The 24,142-nt window shown below is 38.1% G+C and overlaps 1 protein-coding gene across 2 annotated transcripts in view; it reads left to right on the top strand.

The window, feature by feature from the left end:
* The window catches only part of LOC126469560 (uncharacterized), a 335,049-nt gene that overhangs the window by 296,063 nt on the left and 14,844 nt on the right, over nt 1-24,142 (top strand). For both annotated transcript variants that reach the window (XM_050096680.1, XM_050096681.1), the window contains exons 5-6: nt 6,770-6,986; nt 13,984-14,172. In XM_050096680.1, the coding sequence (XP_049952637.1) occupies nt 6,770-6,986; nt 13,984-14,172 (406 nt within the window). The remainder of the gene's footprint in view (nt 1-6,769; nt 6,987-13,983; nt 14,173-24,142) is intronic.

Raw genomic sequence — 24,142 nt, forward strand, 5'->3', positions numbered from 1 at the left:
TTTCTGCGCCTTTTGAAATGCTGCTGATGCACAATGAGTATGTTGGTTCTCTGATGTTTCTGCCAGAAATTCATTTTCAGTAGGCAGTACCTAGCTGTTTTGTGATTTTTCACTTACTGAATGAGAGATCGACTGTGATGTGTGCTTTTGTACTGTCCTACAATTTTTTGTGATTCAACTAATTTGACCCATTTTTTGTATTTTTATCATTCTGTTGGTCACAAAGATATGTAGAATTTCAAGAAAATGAGCAACCAAAAATGACTTCCCAAGGAATATACCATAGTATGCCATAGTCCATAGAATGTCATTCCTATGCTGCATAGAATCTTATTGTTAAGTCAAGGACCCATTCCATTGTGAAAAGAGAGGTGACTGGCGATGAGTGACAGTACATTAGAAACAAAGCATATGATCAAGGTGTGCCTCATACCAGTCACCTTAATGTGGAAAATTCACCCTGATGGATATCTCAATAGGGTACTATCCACTAAAAGATGGCATCATACTCCAGTGAGTTGTCTTCTGTTGAAGCTGATGAATTGGGTTGTTTGGGGGAAGAGACCAAACAGCGAGGTCATCGGTCCCATCGGATTAGAGAAGGATGGAGAAGGAAGTCGGCCGTGCCCTTTCAGAGGAACCATCCCGGCATTTGCCTGGAGCAATTTAGGGAAATCACGGAAAACCTAAATCAGGATGGCCGGACGCGGGATTGAACCATCATCCTCCCGAATGCGAGTCCAGTGTGCTAACCACTGCGCCACCTCGCTCGGTGAAGCTGATGAAGATACTAATGTGTTGAAGCTTTAAATATTATGTGTTGTGTTTGGACTCTGTCCTAAGCATTTAGGTTGGAGGTTGTAATGTGTTCCAGAGTGGACGACTACCTTTTTTAGTCCAGTGATTATCTATGTATGTTTTTCAACTTCACTCTATTAGATCTTTCTCAAATAAAATTTAAATTTTTATCTTTTCTTCTTTTTCTTTTTGATGTTAATCAAATTTTGCATGGGGATCAGCTGTATGCCTTTCATGTCTCTTCAGTTGTCAGTTACCTAAGCAAGGGAAACCATGTGGCACTTGTCTATGAATTGTGTAAACATCATTCTGTGTGTTATCGTTTTTTAACCATTTATGTATCATATTTTCTCAGGCATAAATTGGGTACCAGCCCAGAATTTGACTAAATGAGTTTGGGAAACTGCCTAAAAACCACTCTCAGGCTGGTCAGTGTAATAGCCAGCCTCATTAATCTGCCTTGTAGATTCACTCCAGGTCTGGGAAATTCCAATTTTTATCATACTTTTAAAACAAATGTATCCTTTCTCACAGCATTTATCTCTCAAGGATTTTAGAACAAGTGCTAAATATGGATACGTCATGGGCTCAAAAAACTCATCACTGCCATCATTTATCATCATCATCATTGACTTTTCTTTATGTATTGCCCCTTTGTACCAAATTTGTCTCATATGATTTTATAATTGGTGCTAAGTAACTTGGTATGATATGCCCAAATAAAACTATCAGCCTCATCAAGACAATTTGTGTGTTTACTGCTCAGTGCCACATGCATAATATTTGGTGAGCTGTCTTTTCTCATAATATTGTTTGAAACAACATTTCAAAGAAATAAAAATAGAAAAAACTTATCTTCACAAGTTATAGACTTACAGTTGCAAACCTAACAAGAGTGTGTTCCAGATGCTCAAAAGTTTCATGGATCTTTTGACTGTTAGATTCCAGTCAGTGAATTTTAAAAAATGTTTAATTATTTATCCATCCTTTGGTCACTGTTTAGAGCAATATTGGATGCATCAGTGTGCATTTACAATTTCAGCTACAGTACAAATTACAATTTTAGCACATTTATTATTATTTTGCAATAGATTTACATGTATATGTAAAAACTAATGAAAACATAGGCAAAACAATTAATATTAATTTAATTTATTGCTTGTAGGAGACCAATTCCACTTTCTGCTGTAATTAATGAGACATACGGAAAATTTCCAAGTTTACTTTTCTTTGACACAGTGTATGTAACATAGCTCTCAAGCTACTGCTTTAGTACTGTAGAATCTTTCTGATTCTTTTGGACTGCTCTCAAAATATTGTTTTACACTGTGTAAACATGCTGTTTTCAAGTACTCTCTTAGTTTTGTTTTGAAAACTGGTATTGCTTTTATATTTTTAAACTGCTCAGTAATATGTTATATAATAAGCACTCTGATTTAGTAGGGTCTTTATCAACTAGTTGGGTGGTGTAATTGTGTAATTCTCTGTTTAGCATTGGTGTACAATTTAATGTGGGACACAAGATAGTTTCAAATATACACATAGATGGTATGGTCATTATCTTATGTTCTTTAATATTCTTTAAATTTTATTTTACAAGACTCTCTTGGTGATAGGTTTCCAGTACATCTGATTGCTTTTTTTCCAGTTTCAGCAATATGTTCATATGCTCATTTGCTGCCCTATGCCATATTATTATGCAGAATGATATATGTAGATGAATTAGTTCATAGTACATCTTTCAGAGTGTAGCTACATCAGCTGTGTGGAACTTTTTCTTTATTAAAAATACACTGCTGCTTATTTTTGACCTGATCTTTGTATATGATTTTCCTTTCATAAGTCTGCCTATTTTCAATCCCACGAACTTGCGTTGTCAACATCTCCTAGCATTGTGTTCGTAAGTCTTATATTTAGTTTCTTTTCACTTGTTGTTGCCTTTTCTAGTATTTCCATGTAAATGTTTCCTTTACATTCACAAATCTTTTCTTTACATTTACAAATCAATTGTTTTCACTTAAATATTTATTTCCCCTTTCTATGTCCATGAAACATAGAAACATAGAAAGATAGATCATTTATCATTTAGCTACAATATAGCAGGTCAGAAACTGGAAGCAGTTAATTCCATAAATTATCTGGGAATACGCATTAGGAGTGATTTAAAATGGAATGATCATATAAAGTTGATCGTTGGTAAAGCAGATGCCAGACTGAGATTCATTGGAAGAATCCTGAGGAAAGGCAATCCGAAAACAAAGGAAGTAGGTTACAGTATGCTTGTTCGCCCACTGCTTGAATACTGCTCAGTGGTGTGGGATCCGTGCCAGATAGGGTTGACAGAAGATATAGAGAAGATCCAACAGAGAGCAGTGCGCTTCATTACAGGATCATTTAGTAATCGCGAAAGTGTTACGGAGATGATAGATTAACTCCAGTGGAAGACGCTGCAGGAGAGACACTCAGTAGCTCAGTACGGGCTTTTGTTGAAGTTTCGAGAACAGACCTTCACCGAAGAGTCAAGCAGTATATTGTTCCCTCCTACGTATATCTCGCAAAGAGACCATGAGGATAAAATCAGAGAGATTAGAGCCCACACAGAAGCATATCAACAATCCTTCATTCCACAAACAATACGAGACTGGAGTAGGAGGGAGACCCGATAGAGGTACTCAAGGTACCCTCCGCCACACACTGTCAGGTGGCTTGCGGAGTATGGATGTAGATGTAGATGTAGATAGTTCTTGTTTATAAATCATTTGTTGAGCTACTATTTCCAATGAGGGATGCATCATCTGCATACATGATTACATTTTCTTTCACTGATGCTGTGATGTCATTTACATACAATAAACATTAGTGGACCAAATATTGAGCCTTGTGCTATCCCATACTTTACCATTTGAAAATCAGAGTAAAAGGTCTCCATTTTATTATTTACATTGGATCTTAATTCTACACTTTGTTCTCTGTTTTCTGTAAATGATTTTATTGACTGGCTTTATTCCCCCTGATGCCAAATGTATGCAGTTTCCTTAACAGAGTAGTATGGCATAGACAGACAAAGACTTTGAGGGACATTTTACCCATGTTCATAATCATGTAATAACAAGAACTGGCTAATCTAATAAAGAAAGAGATATGTAAAATTACTTTTGAATGCATTACGGGAACAGCAGTGATCAATGTCTTGTAAATAATTACTATTAAAAACAGTCTTGATCACGATTTATTTAACACAGTGACCGGTTTCGACCACTACTGTGGTCATCTTCAGACCATTGAGTAGGAACCCCTTTCTGTTGGTTGTGATTCTCCAACAGAAAGGGGTTCCTACTCAATGGTCTGAAGATGACCACAGTAGTGGTCGAAACCGGTCACCGTGTTAAATAAATCGTGATCAAGACTGTTTTTAATAGTAATTAGATATGTAAAAGCTTGTAATGGCATTCTCTCATGTACTTCTCCCATTAATAATGTTTATCTTATCTTCAGTGACATTGGAACAGAAAGGTGGATTCTTAGGACACATTTTGCAAATATTCAGAAGTATTAGTATTAAACACACTGCAAGTTACTGTTAATTACTTTTCAGAACTAAGAAAACATATTATGTAGAGAATTATGTAAAAATCTGCTGAATTTAAATGATAAAAATTGAAATGTATCATTGTGGTTCAATAAAAAAAAAAAAACCTGAAACATTCTGAAGAAAAGAGTCTGACAAGTGGTGGAGTTATTCAAGTCTGAGGCATGCTTATACGAGATAACATGTAACTCATGAGAGGTCTACCATTACCTCTCAGCAATGTAAAATAGAGGAACCCACTGTCTGTGCATCAAATAGTTCACTTGTAGCAACCTTCAAGTGCTCAGTATGTTCCACAAGGCAATAAATTACCCAGTTGTTCCTGAATTGTTTTGAAATTGTTCGAGAAATATTTCTTGTTCCCTCCCCCCCTTCCTCCTGGCAAGTTTCCTCCTGTCACCTTGCCTTTGGTTTTATTAAGCCTTTGTGGGGCACCACTGAGTGAGATACATGCACCTTCAACCCATCTAGGCAAATCTCTATTGTGTGCAGTGGCTGAACTGTAATGAATCACAGTGGCTTCCCACTTTCATCATGTCTCTCCATATCTTTGGTATCATCAGGACAATTAGGATTGCTATGCACCGTTAGGTAGGGGAATCTAATTCAATTGTTCTTAAGGTTATATTCAAAAGAAATTGTTGACTGATGACATTTCTGAAAATGTCCTCTGTTTCTTCATGTATTGATTCTTCATGTATTCTTTATGTGTCAGTTTTATTGCTCATTGATTTTATGTGGCCATCTCTCTTGCATAAAGAGTTGAAATACAGGTTAAAGGAAGTTGAAAGTCAAAAAAGGAAAACACATTATTGTTACTCTGTAAAAAAAAGAAGTATGATGTAAATGTATCCAGAATGAGATTTTCACTCTGCAGTGGAGTGTGCGCTGATATGAAACTTCCTGGCAGATTAAAACTGTGTGCCCGATCGAGACTCAAACTTGGGACCTTTGCCTTTCGCAGGCAAGTGCTCTACCAGCTGAGCTACCGAAGCACAACTCACGCCCAGTACTCACAGCTTTATTTCTGCCAGTATCTCATCTCCTACCTTCCAAACTTTACAGAAGCTCTCCTGCGAACCTTACAGAACTAGCACTCCTGAAAGAAAGGATACTGTGGAGACATGGCTTAGCCACAGCCTGGGAGATGTTTCCAGAATGAGATATTCACTCTGCAGTGGAGTGTGCGCTGATATGAAACTTCCTGGCGGATTAAAACTGTGTGCCCGACCGAGGCTCGAACTCGGGACCTTTGCCTTTCGCGGGCAAGTGCTCTACCATCTGAGCTACCGAAGCACGACTCATGCCCAGTACTCACAGCTTTACTTCTGCCAGTATCTCATCTCCTACCTTCCAAACTTTACAGAAGCTCTCCTGCGAACCTTACAGAACTAGCACTCCTGAAAGAAAGGATACTGTGGAGACATGGCTTAGCCACAGCCTGGGAGATGTTTCCAGAATGAGATATTCACTCTGCAGTGGAGTGTGCGCTGATATGAAACTTCCTGGCGGATTAAAACTGTGTGCCCGACCGAGGCTCGAACTCGGGACCTTTGCCTTTCGCGGGCAAGTGCTCTACCATCTGAGCTACCGAAGCACGACTCATGCCCAGTACTCACAGCTTTACTTCTGCCAGTATCTCGTCTCCTACCTTCCAAACTTTACAGAAGCTCTCCTGCGAACCTTGCAGAACTAGCACTCTGAAAGAAAGGATACTGTGGAGACATGGCTTAGCCACAGCCTGGGGGATGTTTCCAGAATGAGATTTTCACTCTGCAGCGGAGTGTGCACTGATATGAAGCTGTGAGTACCGGGCGTGAGTCGTGCTTCGGTAGCTCAGATGGTAGAGCCCTTGCCCGCGAAAGGCAAAGGTCCCGAGTTCGAGCCTCGGTCGGGCACACAGTTTTAATCTGCCAGGAAGTTTCATATCAGTGCACACTCTGCTGCAGAGTGAAAATCTCATTCTGGAAACGTCCCCCAGGCTGTGGCTAAGCCATGTCTCTGCAGTATCCTTTCTTTCAGGAGTGCTAGTTCTGCAAGGTTCGCAGGTAAGCTTCTGTAAAGTTTGGAAGGTAGGAGACGAGATACTGGCAGAAGTAAAGCTGTGAGTACTGGGCGTGAGTCGTGCTTCGGTAGCTCAGATGGTAGAGCACTTTCCCACAAAAGGCAAAGGTCCCGAGTTCGAGTCTCGGTCAGGCACACAGTTTTAATCTGCCAGGAAGTTTCAATGTAAATGTTTCATGTCAGATGAGGTTATGTGTTAGATATAGTGGTATTATTTTTGTACACATTAGTATTGTACACCTACATAAATAAACAGACTCAATATATTTTCACTAAATGTATGGTATCATCATTTTATAACGTTTTCTATTCTTTCAGGAACACGGATGGCTTTGTATATGCCACAGAATAACATCAGGTCTTTTCTTTCATTATTCAGCATGGCTTGTTGTTGCACTTACCTTTGAAAGACTGTTAATGATCCGATGGCCTATGCATTCATATTCTATCTGCAGAATTCGACCTGCAATTTTTGTTACCACTCTTGTTGGACTTGTGGTATTTTTGCTGAATCTTGCCAGGTTAAAGACCCAAGGTTTGTTAGCATATTAAATGTGTTTCTTAGACCTGTGATATGAAGTAGAATATGTTTGTTCATACATCTGTATGTGTAGTGGCCAATAAAATAATATCTCTGCTGCACCTGTGTTTAAGAATAGGATTAATTGCTGCATGCCACAGACAGGACATGTTGAGTTGCAGACAGGCACAACAAAAAACTGCTATACAGCTGAGTTTTCAGCCAAGAGGCCTTCTTCTAAAATAGAAAAGGCACACACATCCACGCAAGTCAACTCTCACACCCACATAACAACTGTCTCTGACCACCGAGGCCAATGGCCAGAGACAGTGGTCACGTGTGTGTGAGTTTTCTTGTGTGAATTTTTGTGTCTTCTTTTTAAAGGAAGGCATTTTGGACAAAAGTTCACAAATACAGCAGTATTTTTGTTGTGACTGTCTGCGACTCAACATTTCCTTTACGTGTTGACTATCACTTTACCCTTTTCATAATATTATTTTTATTTCATCCTGGATTTTCAGTTGTTTGATTGTACTTATAGTTACACATGATTTATCATTATTGTTTTGTATTAAAGTTTGTGAAAACAATATGACATTTATATGATACTTTAATTGTGCCTAACATTTACATTTTACCGACGATCTCTGTTCAATGTGACCATGATATAATAAAGAGTAGCAAACATTCCTTTGTACAATAAAACAAGGCAATGCACTTCTGTTATTCACTCACACAGATCTAAGTTGCTGAACACATTGCTTAGAATGTAACACACTGCAGTCTGTGTTTGTGCCAAGCATTACATAAAGGAACATTCATTTTGATATGATGCTGTTTCAACTGGCACTGCAGTTGACTGAAATATCATGCTTGTATTATTCAAACCATAATAATGTCATGCTACTGCTAATAACACTTTCATTGTCATCTGTTGGTCATTATATGGCTGTACTTTGACACAGGAACTAGCTGAAATAGTCTCATGTCAGAGATATAACACAGCATGGTTCTCCAGCCAAGCCCCACAAACCAGTACCAAAGGAGTACCACCTTCATTACCCAATATCATACTTTACTGGAACAACTTAACCACATCCTTTGCCTGGGCTTCAGATACTCATTATTGTGGCTATAAATGAGTAACATCCTTCCCACAATCATTCTCATCTCTCCCAAAGTGATATTTCACCTCACCCATTCTAGAAAATGTCCTGCCCCATGCTTATGCCATATCCATATCTACTCCCATCTCTTCACCAGTTGGGTCATATCCCTGTGGAATACACGACGCAACATTCGTCAAATGCACACCATGCTTGACTTCAGTGGCTGTTTTACAACCCATTCCACCTGGATTGTTCCTCACCCCACTCACCCCCCCCCCCCTCCCAGCTCTCATAGGAACCACCAGCATCACTGAATTATGCAGTCTCCACTAGTCCCTGCTCCACACTCAGCTCCACTCTTGTTCCCATGCCTCCCACTTCACTCCATTATTCAAAATTCACTCCTTCCTCTCCACAGTGTCCCTCTTACTTTCTTTTATCTAAATCTTCTCCTGACACACTCTTCTACTTAATCCTGTGCCACACACAACTTCCCATGCCCACACCAGGATGAGCTCACCAGTGTCATTTACTCTGTGCCATTACCTTTACTCTATCTGTAATTTATATTTCACCAAGAACTTTCCAATGTAATATTAAATATGATCTAGGATTTTTAATAATTTCAGAGAACTGGGGTCCATAGCCTGTGGAAAATGATTGAATGATGTCTTCTTCCTTTTACTCAGCATCTATGTGCAATTTTCTAAGTAATCTGGATATATTTATCACATGAGAATGACCATAGAGAGTGAAACTAGCTAATTGTGTTAGATGTATATACTTCAGTCTGATAAAAACAGCCTAATAAAGGGAATATAGTGTTACTTAATGACTTAGAGTACATATTGTCAAAAGTGATACTGCTCCTATCGCTGCTCCTGATGTCCTGGTAACTGGGTTTACAGATTAGTTGACATTTATGCATAAGTAACATAACCTACTTGTGTTTTGAGAACCCACTGAAGGAAAGAAAAGTGAAAAATCATAAATTCTACTTCAAACATTTATTCGTGCAAAAAGATCATCCATTGTTACCAACTGATGGCTGCAACAACTCTCATTGGAAGAAGGCAAAACAAGCCCCCCTAATGTTGAAAAGAAATTGAAACTGTTTCACATGGCCCTGCAGGAACTTTTTATTGGGTTCTACATTGGATACACTATGCAACTAGCCTGTTTTGTATGTGTATTATACCACTAAGTATGACTGTGGTGGTCTGGTGGGTGGACCACTGGACTTCAGCACTGGAGATCTTTGATTCAATTCTAGTGAGGGGCATGGATTTTTTATTGTTCCAGTCCCTTCAGGAAATCCCCAGGTCCACTCAGACTGCTGACAAAATGAGTATGGAATCTTTCCCAGTGCATAAGGCTGACTGGGTGTGGGGGCCCCTTCCCCTCATAGTGCCATGAAAATGAAAAGACTGCTCCCTACCTGTAGTGATGCCGATAGTCCAGTCACAAGTTTGTGTCACAGACTTCACCTTCACTTGTACTAAACCCTTATGCCACAGACAGCCACACAAATGAAAGAGTTTAACATCCAATTTATATCAAGATCAGCATAGGCAGAGCACAAGCTCAGACTAAGAGGAGCATCCCAGCAGTTTCCTACAATGATTCATGTACTTCCAGATAACCTAAATCAGAATGACCAGATATGGATTGAAAAGCACGTACTTTGAATATAAATCCTGTTTCTTAACTAATGTCTTACTTCATTAGTTGAAATATGCCACCTCACTTAGTTGATGAAAGACAGTAAGAAATCACATCCCTTCAGGAGAAGGGTACAGAACAACAACTCAACATTATAGATCAACATCCCTATTATTTGTCTGAAACATTTTTGAAGTCCATTATTATGATATTCCTGAAAAAAAAAAAAAAAGAATTGCTTCTCTCCAATAATCAATAAGGACTTTTAATGAATCACTGTCTGAAACACAGCTCACCCTCTTCACACGGGATATCATGCCAATTAGAATATAGATTAACAGATAAGTTTCAGTTTACTGGTATTAAAGTCAAATGTGAATTATGTTAACAGAGGACATAACAGGGGCCGTATTAGCAACAGAATGTAGATTAGCAGAGTAGAGAATGTAATTTCCCATCACTCCTTTGGAAATGGAACACAGAAAGCAACTAATAATGGCACACCAACCTCCACCATGCAGTTTATAGTCATTTACGGGAGAGATAAGATGCCAATACACCAAATAAATCCAAATGTAGTGTAGTTCTAGAGAATGCATACAAGCAAAATTATTTTCTTGATGAGATCAAGAAAACATAAGCTTGTAAGATTATTATACAATTTATTCTGTCTTTAAGTGTTGGTAAATCATTTATTATTATTAGGGGAAGGTGGGGTAATGTGGCCACTCTAAGTGAAATTGAATTTTCATGAAACCATGGCTATTAACAGAAGCTTGTGGCATATACCAAGTATTTATAGCTAAGGTAAAAGTATATGTTCTAAGATGTATAAACGTTTTTGTGAATGCTTCCATAATGGCCAATTTTACTTACCTAATGGGATAAATTGGCCAGTCCTTTGCCACCATTCCCACATAGACTGTTAAGTTTAAAAGCATGGGTAGGCTTATAGTTTTTATTTCACCAGTGACTATTATTAAAAGAACAGTAATATGAAAGAGAAGGAAATGTGTTGGAATACATTGCCGGCATAAAAAGATCAATAAATGAGTAGTATTAATTATTCCTAATGATGTAAATAGAGAAATCAGTGACTAACTGTGGGTTACTATTTCAGTCTAATTCAGTCACAATTCGTCCACTCAGGAGTAATATTAAGTCATGTACAAACTCGCAAGTGAAGTTGTCATCATCCTCGTCACATTCAACCCACAGTTCATGAGCTCAGCATTTATAACTCCAACATCTTATCCATACTTCATTTTCTTTAGATCCAGGAAATGCTACCTTACAGTAAAAGCAATCTGTGCCACTGTCCTCATCAGTGGATTTTTCTTCTTCCATTCTTCTTGAAAAAGTTTCTTTTTAGCAGAAACTTTTTCAGCATTTGGTCCCACTTTTAGCTTTTTTCCTTTGTTTTGTGTTGCCTTGTAGGATATCGGCCTCATCTGTTTGGTTTTCTTTGAACTTCATTTTTTCCTTAAAAGTTCTTCATCTTTCTTTATTTTAGCTTCAGCCAACACATTTTTATAAGGGTTTGAAGTGATTATGGCAGTCTCTCCTTTCTTACTCATAGTTTGTCTTTGATTCACACATTGTTTCTTAGGCAGAAGTTTTACATCCTTTGGGCTTATGTAGAACCCACATATTGCATACTCAGAGGGACATTCTTCAGTGATCAGACACAGAGGGGAACCTTCTCTTGGAGAAGGCTTATAACCTATAATCTGAAGGCAGCCTGCACTTGAAGACAGCTCTTAAGTTGGTCCCATAAATGAACCAGTAGGCCTCTTTGAAGATGACACAGTGGTCTGGTGCCCAGAGGGACCAGCATTGCAAGAAGACTCAGCATTTTCACAGTAAAAAGAACCAATATTTGAACAAGGCACAGTATGTGTTTCCCCATCCAAAGGCAGTAGCTGCAGTAGAGATTGCAATTGTAAACACATTAGGATCTAGAGGAAAAATTGCACACTTTTGCTATCATTGGAGTGGCTGCATGAGTGCACTTACTTGAAACAGTGTAATAATTATTTCTGGACTATTGTGAAGAAATGTTTCACAAGCTTGTATGTGGAAGGTTTCAAAAGGAGACATAAATGCCACACGCAAAGATTGAAGTTTGTGGCTACAGTGTGGGAGCAAGCACACAACAGTTGTATGACTTTCTCTGGCATTATAAATAAAACCTATGTTCCTAGTATGGGTGGAGTGAACATCTAAGATTAGTAGAACTGGCTGCTGAGCAGATGATGTTGTATATTTTAAAAACTGTTCACTTTGCATCCAATCGCTAGGGTGGCATGCAATGCAAATTCAGTTCCTGGTGGGGCCCTATTTTTAAGTTCAACCTTCACTCTTCACATAGGGACAATTACAAAAGGGGAAATGAAATTTCCTTCTGAAGACATGCACACTACAAAAGTCAACAGCAAAAACTGGCTCCAACTTATTGTCTTCCTTTGAGTTCAGACACTTTGCTGTTCTTGGGCTGAACTGTCAGAAGACCAACTTCCTTCAATATTAATAAGATGTGCAGGATGAAATCATTTATCTTACAATGTTTTAAGGATATCAGAAAACTTGTGTATGGTCATCTTGTCATATGATTGTGCTCTAACCATAGTGGAAGATTCTGCTTACTAAGATTAATATTAGGATTGCTTTCTCTAAAGCACACCATCCAGACTTTGTCTGCCATTTCAGACTCTTTGTTGTTGGAACAATGTCATATTTTGTTACGCTCTGTCAACCAGATTGCTAATTAATTGTAATTACATAAAATTGCTTTTCCATTTAAAAAATGTAATTAAGGATTTCTTGCTCTTGTTCTTCACTGAACACTGCCCTTAAGCTCTCCATAACATTTTTACTGCTATTTTCATCTCTGTTTTTCCTTAGAACTCTTCATTTTAGTGTATTACATAGGATATTGAATTGTTTTTCTACTGCCAAAAAAGGCGTGTTATCATTCTCTACTTCTTCAATTGGGTTTTTCATCACAACAGGGTCCCATGTTTGTTGCTCTGTTTAAAAGATGTATTTTCGTGGTATCTTGAAGCTCTTCCAAACCCTTGCAGAAGAGCAGAATAACGGATATTAGATTTGAGTATAAAATGATTTGTAATGTTTTAATTTCGGTTGTTATACTATGCATATAATATGGAATTAGATAAAACTCTTTGGATAAACAGATATAAAATGAATTGTCAGGAATAGTGGCCATCTGTGGGGAAAAGTGGCCACTTTGACCACTTTTCCCAACTTGTAGCATGATCAGTTTTCCTGATTAGCTATATCAGTGGTTCACACATGAAACAATACAACCAAAGGAAATGAGAATGACATATTTGTAAACTAAAAGAAATTGTGCGGGCTGTGGTATCACAAAACCTATTGCCTTACATAACAGTGAAGCAGTTAAAGTAATATGAGTGACTTACCTTACACGAAATGATTGAAAAACTTAAACATTTTCACGGAAAAATAACAGAGCAAGCTTCCTTTGTCAGTGTCACGGACAACACTAATGGTGCCTCGAACCTAGTCTGGTCACTTCTCAGTAGGAAGCAACATAGTTGAAAACATCATATAAGCAGTGGCCACTTTTCCCAATCTGGCAACTTTATCCTTATTTCCTCTGTTATTATTATTATTATTGCTGTCCCATTGTGTTACATACAGGGTGTCCCTGGAGGAGTGATCAATATTGAGGCAATTGCAGGAATTCGTCTTCAATACTGTGAAACAGATCTCTTCTATTGTAAGCTCTGTGTTTTTGATAATTTGGGGGGAGGTAGTTTCACATTTTATGCAAAACAAATGTGTTTCACTCTTAAGGTATGTACTTCAGATCCATGTTTACTAGACGTTTTGCTTCAAATGCTTGTTGCTGTAATCTCCTTGAATATTGACCATTCCTCCTGGGACACCCTGTATACTGACAGATGTATTGATCACAATTTTTTTCCATCAATATTTATTAAAATGTGTAATTTTTATATCAGTCATGTATGAAATAAAAGCACCATGCATGTGTTTGTTTAATTAAATAATAGCATCCAATAATAATAATTCCTTTACATGTTCTGAGTATACAATCTACAAATGTGGTCCGCAGGCATGTTAAAATTTGTATAATAAATTGTTTAAGTGTGTGATACATAAGATATTATGTACATCAAAATAATCAATATATATAAAGTAACTTGTGGCTTTGCTGGTATCTGGCGTTTTAGGCTTTGAACAAGATGCCGTGTATGAGTATGCATCATGTAGCAAAGTTGGGAGGTCAGAAAACTGGAGTAATTCCACATATTTGTTTATTTCCATTTCGACATGGATTCCAACATTTCTGATTGTTGTCGGCAATGCATGCATTGTTTATCACCTACATCAGTCAGCTAATCAACGATCAAAACTAAGTGGTAAGTTTTATGCACATTTTTTAGCTATGATTTAATTATTATGACCATCTCATGGATAGTGAAGTTATTGAATGGGTAGGAATGCCATGAACTGGAAGTGAACATTCTAATTGTCACAGACACATAATCCTGGTTTATGCCTGTCTGCTTCTTATACATCATTCTTTGCAACTCTGTCTTGTGAATACCATACTGGATATCTCATTAAAAATTCTCAACAACAGTTGTGTCTCATTTCAAATGGCTCTGAGCACTATGGGACTCAACTGCTGAGGTCATTAGTCCCCTAGAACTTAGAACTAGTTAAAACTAACTAACCTAAGGACATCACAAACATCCATGCCCAAGCCAGGATTCGAACCTGCGACCGTAGCGGTCTTGCGGTTCCAGACTGCAGCGCCTTTAACCGCACGGCCACTTCGGCCGGCTGTCTCATTTCAGAACTAGATTATACACATATTGTTGTTAGTTCAGGGGCTGAAAAATTAATGCTTTAAAATTAGTCACCTTGCTATCAAATAGAAGAGGTGCCTTGAGCAGAATTGTTCATTATTGTTAAGTGTGCATTTTGGGATGATGGAGCAAAGGTATCTCATGTCAGTTTGGGTCTAAGCTACATTTCATTCAGTAATATCGCTGAAATTTACCAAAGCCAAAAAGGTTCTCTAATATAGTGTAAGAGACAGACAACAGCACAGCCACAATGAACCAAAATTTATTCTTCTCCCAAATACAAGAAAACAACAGTTGAGAACATATACACAAACTTAGAAACAGTCCAGGTAAGAAACAGTCCAGGTACCGATACAAGCAGTTGCTGAGTAAATATGAACACAATATGAGAGCAAGTGCCTGCTGCACTGTGCTTATAAAGGGGAGACTGTGCAGCAGATGCCATGTTGTATGCATAAGTCGTGTGGCCCTCTGCAAGCGGCCTCTGGTGGCTGGCTCATGCAGATGGCATTGGTGGAATATTCGAAATGAAGTGTGCTGGTGGCCTTGTGCTGTGGTGCATATCCAGGTATTAGATGCAGTGTTACAGCATCCCTTCCACCTTGGGAAAAGAACACTCCACCAATGTATCTTGTCTCCTACCTTCCAAACTTTACAGATGCTCTCCTGGGAACCTTGCAAAACTAGCACTCCTGAAAGAAAGGATACTGCGGAGACATGGCTTAGCCACAGCCTGGGGGATGTTTCCAGAATGAGATTTTCACGCTGCAGTGGAGTGTGCGCTGATGTGAAATTTCCTGGCAGATTAAAACTGTGTGCCCGACCGACACTCGAACTTGGGACCTTTGCCTTTCGCGGGCAAGTGCTCTACCATCTGAGCTACTGAAGCACGACTCATGCCCGGTTCTCACAGCTTTACTTCTGCCAGTATCTCATCTCCTACCTTCCAAACTTTACAGAAGCTCTCCTGCGAACCTTGCAGAACTAGCACTCCTGAAAGAAAGGATACTGCGGAGACATGGCTTAGCCACAGCCTGGGGAATGTTTCCAGAATGAGATTTTCACTCTGCAGTGGAGTGTGCGCTGATATGAAACCTCCTGGCAGATTAAATCTGTGTGCCCAACCGAGTCTCAGGCACAGTCTCGGGCACACTCCACTGTAGAGTGAAAATCTCATTCTGGATCAGAAGCCCTGCTTGGAGTCCTGTCCAGCCAAACATGCTGAATGAGGTGAACAATTTAATGCAAAACCAGATAGGCAGTGATAGCAGCTGCAATTCCGGAACCTGTAACACCAAACCCTTCCACTGCATATTGTCACTTATCACCTAAATGACAACAAAGGATTTCATCCTGATCAATAATAGGATCTTTCCCCATCAGATTCCGGAAGAGTGGATCAGTGCTTTGCGGTAGGCCAAAAATGCATTTCATAGTTGTAGCAAGACAGAAACAAGGCCTACCACTATAGGCAAAGTGTGAACTGATGTCTGATGAGCAGGAACAGGGCCACCACAGTGATGTCACACCAAGCCTCAGTATGATCACCTGCAGCACGAGATACCTCAAAAGATTGAGCAGTATTTAACACTTCAGCCAAAAATCGATTTTCACTTTGTAATGCATGTTGATGGAACCTCCTTCTCAGGAGCCAACCAAATGATAGTGTCATGGACCATAGAATCAGCATAGGAGTCATGATGAGCACTGGTAAAAATTGACATTTGCAGATGATGCCATGGAGTTGGACCGCCCAAGCCCAGTGGGACTGGTGGGGCTGTTTAAGACAAAAATAGAAATCTACAGATGCTGCAGTGATGTGCATGCATTTATGGTGATAATTTGACAACAACTTACAGATTTTTCCAAATGAAAGTGATGCAGGTTCCTCGAGTAGGGCTAACTGGCACAACAACTGGTAGATTTGAGGAGAAATCATAGAAAGAAACAAATACCTTCACTTGTTTGCATCAGTTATGTCAAAAGTGGTAGCCAATGTGGTTGGAAAGTTCATGAGAGCAACCATAAGAGCCTGCTTGTGCTTGATCAGATATTGGAGCATTGCTTCCTCGGACAGAAGAACCAAGGGAACAACCAAGACTAAGTACATGGAAGTGAGCAGCATACTCGTTGCCAGTTGTATCATACAGTAAGACACAAACAGCAGCATGACCACAATGAACCAGAGTTTATCCTTCTTCCACATACAAGCAAACAGCAGTTGAGAACATAGACACAAATATTGAAACAATCCAGGTACTGATACAAGCAATTGCTGACAATTAAGTATGAACACAATATGAGACCGAGTGTCTGCTGCACTGTACTTATAAAGAGCACAGCTCTAGTAGAAGGCACGGCAGATGTCATGCCATGTGCAAAAGTCATGTGGCCCACCACATCCAGCCTCGGGTGGCCAGACCATGCAGATCTGTTGGTAGAATATTTGAAGTGTTTCACAGCAACAGCCTGGTGCCATGGTGCATATCTGAATATGACATACAGGATTATAGCAAATTCATCACAAAAGGTGTGGCAAGTATATTTTACAATGTTTAAAATGTGGCCTTCATGCATTTCCTGCTGCTAGGAGCACTCCCAAAACTAGATTGTGCTTTTCAGAACTGACAATTCAGAAAGCTTTGAAATGAAATGCTCTTCATTCTCTTTCTCTGTCTACCACTTGCACTAGCTCAAAGTTCAGAACTTTGAATGTGAAATTTTTAATAATGCTCTACTTTCTCCCAAATTTTGTTTTTCATATGTTGATATATGTTACGTGATAATGTTAATCAAGTACCTACTCCATCTGCAGAATGGTTATATCTATATATTTCTTTTTATTGTGTAGTGTGTGTATTGTTCAAATGGATTAACTAAAATACAGTGTTATCATAAAATAGCCAGTTTATAACCAATGGAAATCCATCCTAAGTATATTAACATTTGAATAAAGTCTATACTTTCATTAACATCTGTTAAAAAAATGAGAGGTAGAATTCAATGTGATATACTTCTCTTAACATTGATGTAATTGAAAGATTTTCCAAAACAGCAACTGCAGACAAATCTTTGAAAAATACATCATATGGTATTCATTAGTTGGAAATTAAAGATGTGTTAAATATGCAGGAGAGCTTCTGTAAAGTTTGGAAGGTAGGAGACAAGGTACTGGCAGAAGTATAGCTGTGAGGACGGAGCGTGAGTTGGGCTTGGGTAGCTCAGTTGGTAGAGAACTTGCCCGCAAAAGGCAAAGGTCCCGAGTTCGAGTCTCAGTCTGGCACACAGTTTTAATTTGTCGGGAAGTTTCATATCAGCACACACTCTGCTGCAGAGTGAAAATCTCATTCTGGCTTGTATATTGTATTAACTAAACAAAACACTTTTTAGCCTTTTTCCATAATCTTTTTTATTACTGTATGATCTACTTTTTGAGTTGCAAGCCCATTTTCTATTACATAACTCATTCCAAAGATGAAGATCAAGCAAAGATAAACATGTCAACTTTTTGAATCTGTATATTTGTGGCCTTTGACAAATTACATATAGATTTGCAAAATACATTAGAGCAGCATATACAAAATTCATTAGTACAGTATTTACAATAATTATGCTATTGTGCAAATTAATGACCTTAGATGTCATTCTCATTGCTGAGATTTTCCAAGGTAAATATCACCTTAACAGCAAACATGGCTTTGCCTCCATGTAACTCCAAAATCAATGATATTGGATGGGTAGTTGCATTCCACTGACTGAAAACATCTATCTAGTGTAAACTGGAATAAATCCATCAGGTGAAACAGTGGCTACATAATGCAGTTCACATGTGATCTAGAGCATTGTACACATTAGTGGTACATGGCAGGAGGTATTGCATCTGTACTCGGGCTCGTTCACTACCTATTTTTCATGTGCATCATCTACAAAGTGGGTTGGTAGTGAACGCTTGCATTTGAACCCTTAATACTGAGTCATATGTTGGATAGCCTTTGAACAGCAGTGAATTCAATACACATTGTCTACACCTCAGCCTTGTGAAGATGAGGTACAATATATAAGTTCAGATTGAAACTCATTTATTCAAAAGAAACACTTTAACTTGCATGCATTTTTTTAAGTTCACAAATAAATCCGATCTGGATAATAATAATCTGTACAGTTCATACACCTGGTTTATTTTCTTGTACCTACCACTTTCACATCGTTCCTTCACATACACTGTTGTCCATGCTTACACTTGTGGCACTTTGCTGCTCTGAACTTACCACCACAACGGACAATGACCAAAGACCTCCTGTTCCCGCTCATATCCCCCATTCTGAGTCAGGTCATGCGACACTACATTAATCAAAAAAATCCCTAAACATGACCAAAATTTGTTTACAATTTTTATAAGATTTAAATACTTAAACATAAATACATTATATAATTTTACACACATTTATCACAATGATTTTATAATTTATTGAAATTAAAAGAAAAACAAAACACTATGCAACAGAACTACAATGCTCATCAAAACACTAAGCAAGTATTTTCCCATATATTTTGCACTGTACTATTTTCACTCTGCATGGAAAATTAAAATCAGTACTAATTTATGACACACTATCAGATTACATAATTAGGAATAACTCCATGTTTTGGCACAACTTCAACCCTCTTCCTTTATTTAATGGCATCTTTGCACGAAATATGAAACATACAAATATTTGTCTGGCACTACAAAGACAGAAACTGAATGGTGTCTTCATAATAAAATAACGACTTACTTTGCAGTTGTTCTAAATATCTTTATAGCTTAATTCCACTATGACACATTTTGATTGAAATTCACCAGCTCAACGTATTATTCCTGTTGCTGTGCTTTAAATTTAAATTACGAACTACTTGAAAGAGCTCTATATTATCCCCTGTTACCTTACAGTATGTGTGCTGGTAGTTTCCTGGCATACAGATCATTGTCATGAATATATCTGCAGACAATACTTCTGGACTTCAATAAGACAAAAGGGGCAACAATTTTTACACTCTGCTTGTTTTATGCAACATGCTACTTTCTTTTAGCACTTAGAAAATACATTAAGTATAAGATTTGCTATAGTCTACAGATTATAATTGGGTGCAGTCAGATCCAACTTGTAACAACTGTGTGTCATTTTCCTGTGTATAATTTTCTGTCTGCATTCCACCACAGTTCTATTTCTACACCTACACCTGTACTCAGCAAACCACTGTGAAGTTCATGGCAGAGTATGCATCCCATTTTACCAGTTATAAGTTTTTTTCCCCTTTCCAGTCATGTATAGGGCATGGGAAGAATGACTGGTTAAAATACCTCTGTGTGTGCTGTAATTGATCCAATATTGTTTCCACGATCCCTATGGGAATGATATGTAATGGGTTTTAGTATATTCCTAAAGCTATCATTTAAAGCTGGTCCTTGAAACTTTGTAAGGATTCTGTCTCAGGATAGTTTATGTCCAACTTCAAGTGTGTGCCAGTTATTTCAAAATCTCTGTAACACACTCCTCTGGGTCATACAAACCTGTGATCATTCATGCTGCCCTTCTTTATATATGTTCAGTATCCAGTATTTGGTAGGAGTCCAATACATTTGAGCAATATTCTAGGATGGGTAACATGAGTGATTTGTAAGCCATCTCCTTAATAAACTGATTGCATTTCTCTAGTATTCTGTCCACAAATCAAAGTCTGCTGCCTGCTTTACCCTCAACTGAGCCTAAGTGATCATTTCATTTCATGTCCCAACACAGGTATTTGTGTGAATTTACTAAGTTCACCTGTGACTCATAGATACTGCAGTCATAGGTTACTATGTTACTTTCATTTTGTGAATTGCACAGTTTTATGTTTCTGAACATTTGAAGCAAGTTGCCAATCTGTCCACTAATTGTAATCTTATTAAGACCTGATTAAATGTTTGTGCAGCTTCATTCCGTCTGTACTTTATTGTAGGTAATGGCATCATCTTAGAAAAACCTGAAGTTAGTATTAATATTGTCCACAAGGTCATGAATAAACAGCATGAACAGCAATGGGCCCAACTCACATCTCTGCGATACACACGAAGTTAAGTCTACATTTGTCAATGACTCTCCATCCAATGTTACTTGCTGCACCCTCTCTACAAAAAATTCTCAATAAAGTCACAAATTTCACTTGATACCCCATGTGATGATACTTTTGATAATACTAATAAGTTTAGGTTTGATAATCAGAAATGCTTTCTGGAAACAGATATACTGTATCTACCTGATAGCCTTGATGCATAGATTTCTGTCATCATGTGAGAAAAGTACAAGTTGGAGTTCATGTAACTGATATTTCCAAAATCCTTTCTGGTTGGCACAGAGAAGGTCATTGTGTTCAATGTACCTCATTATGTTTGGGATGGAATATGTTCTAAGATTCTGTAACAAATGGATATCATGGATATTGGACAGTAATTTCATCGGTCACTTCTGCTACCCTTCTTGCAGATAGGTATTCACTTGAAACTGGTTTTATTGCATATTCACTGGAATTCATGGTAATTCATTGGAAAGAGTTATATGTTGTCATTCACTAGCATGCTACCTATTCATTTTTTTATAACTTTAACTTGAGGGGCTATTAAACCAGATACTACACATTGGCACAGTTATTACCTCACTTGCTTTTGGAATGCATTTAACTTTTGTTATTTTATCTTAGCATCTAGATTAGTTCATATTTGTTATATGTCTTTTAATGCTAGAAATTCCTTTTTTTCTTTTTCCTTAACTTATTATGCGTGGTAGCTTACCCTCTTAAAACTGTATGTTGTAGGATAAGCAGCATGTTAACAAACTAATCACATAAACTTTTATTTGATATTGTGACATTTTGCGAGTAAACAGTTGCAACTATTCAGTCATCATCCTGATAATCCCCTCCAGATGAACAATTATAGGACATACTGTAAAATTTTAACTAAAGTCATTAAAAAATCTAAAAGTACGGGGTGATCAAAAAGACAGTATAAATTTGAAAACTTAATAAACCACGGAATAATGTAGATAGAGAGGTAAAAATTGACACACATGCTTGGAATGACATGGGGCTTTATTAGAACCAAAAAAACAAAGTTCACAAAATGTCTGACAGATGGCACTAGACAGCAAAACGTCAGTGACTGTGCATGACAATCGTGTATAAAAGGAGCTGTGATGAGAGAGAGAATCAGATGCACCAGCAGTCGCAGCATGTTGACGTTACCTGAAGAGGCACTTTTAGTGAAGCTGTATTATCAAAATGGGGAATGTGCTAGTTCAGCGATACAATCCTATCACCATAGGAAGGGGATTCGAATGGGTAAAGGTCCATTGACAAATGCAGCTTCTTCGAGGAAGTGCGTGATTCTGGTTTTGTAACTGCTACCATGACGGGTGAGAGGCACGTCGATATGTTACAGAATCACATCATCTCCAGCCTGGCTGATAAACACCATCTGGAACGTATCATGTTTATGCAGGATGGTGCTCCACCCCTTATTGCTGGATGTGTGAAAGATCTCTTGCACATGTCGTTTGGTGATGATCATGTGCTCAGCCGCCACTTCCATCATGCTTGGCCTCCCAGGTCCCCAGACCTCAGTCTATGCGATTATTGGCTTTTGGCATTACCTCAAGTCGCAAGTGTATCGTGATTGACCAACATCTCTAGGGATGCTGAAAGACAACATCCGATGCCAATGCCTCACCATAACTCCGGACATGCTTTACAGTCCTGTTCACAGAATGATGGTGGACATATTGAGCATTTCCTGTAAAGAACATCATCTTTGCTTTGTCTTACTTTGTTATGCTAATTATTCCTATTCTGATCAGATGAAGCGCCATGTGTCAGACATTTTTTGAACTTTTGTATTTTTTTGGTTCTAATAAAACCCCATGTCATTCCAAGCATGTGTGTCAGTTTGTACCTATCTACATTATTTTGTGATTTATTCAGTTTTCAAATTTATACTGACTTTTTGATCACCCGGTATGTGCATAGAATCTGAAATTAATTGTTCAAATAATAAAATCAGAACAATTTGGAATGTAATAAAGAAGGAAACAGGTACTGCACTATCTGACAACGTAAAAACTGCTGTCCTAAAAATCAATGATTTGGAAATAACTGATAGTAAACAGATAACAGACACATTTAACAATCAATTTCTAACCGTCACTTCAAAAATAGGTTGCAGTGGTGATCTAAGGGAAGCTGCAGATATTCTGAAATTTAACCTCCCACAAAGTTTTAATGATATAAATGTACCACCCATAACTGTTAATGAAATTAAAAAAATAATTCACTCGTTGAAATGTAAAGGATCTTCAGGTATAGATAACATCTCTAGTAAACTGTTGAAGGCCTGCAGAATTATGTAAGTGTAGTACTTGCTCATATTTGCAACCCGTCTCTTTATGAGGGAGTTGTTCAGAGAGAATGAAATATGCCATTGTGAGGCCTCTTTTCAAGGCTGGCGATGCTACAGATGTCAAAAATTATTACCCTGCCTCTCTCTTAACAACGTTTTCAAAGGTTCTTGAAAAGGCTGTGTATAACAGGATTGTGGCACATCTTGATAAACTTAATATTATTAACGATAGACAGTTTGGCTTTCAAAAAGGGATTTCCACAGAGCATGCCATATACTCACTCACAAATGATGTCTTGGAGTCTATTAATAGTAAGAAGTCACCAGTTAGTGTTTTCTGTGATCTTTCCAAGGCCTTTGATTGAGTAAACCACAAGATACTCTTGGAGAAGGCCTATCATTATGGAATCAATGGGCCTATAGATAACTGACTAAAATCATATCTTGAAGACAGGAAACAAAAGGAGGTTCTAAATGGCTGCAACAAAGGATCTTCTAATCTAGTGGATTCTGAATGGGGCAAAATACAGCATGGAGTTCCCCAGGGATCTGTCCTTGGACCCTTGCTGTTTTTAATATATGTTAATGATTTACCCCTGTCCATTAGTAAAAAATGTGAATTCACAATGTTTGCTGATGATACAAGCATTGTAGTAGATGGTAAGTCTACTGCTGATCTGGACACTGATGTTAATGATATACTCAGAGAAGTTACAGCTTGGTTTTCAATTAATTCTCTTTCTGTTAATATTAAAAAAAACTAATTTTATACAGTTCCACACAAAAATAAAACCTTTAGAAAATACAGTAATTGCTCATGACAACCAGGAACTAGAACAGGTGCACTCCACTAAATTCCTAGGGATTCACATTGACAGTAGGCTCAACTGGGAACAGCATGTGTCCCATACTCTAAGAAGGCTTTCATCAGCAACTTTTGCTTTAAGAATCCTTACTCATTTTGGGGACATCAGCATTTTAAAATCAGGGTTCCTCCACAAACCTCATGTAGAAAACTTTTCACACATTTAGGTATACTGGCTACAACGTGTCAGTACATATACTCTCTGATGAATGTTGTTAATAAAGACTATGCTCAGTATG

Source organism: Schistocerca serialis, chromosome 3 (genome assembly GCF_023864345.2).
Source record: "Schistocerca serialis cubense isolate TAMUIC-IGC-003099 chromosome 3, iqSchSeri2.2, whole genome shotgun sequence".
Taxonomy (NCBI): domain Eukaryota; kingdom Metazoa; phylum Arthropoda; class Insecta; order Orthoptera; family Acrididae; genus Schistocerca; species Schistocerca serialis.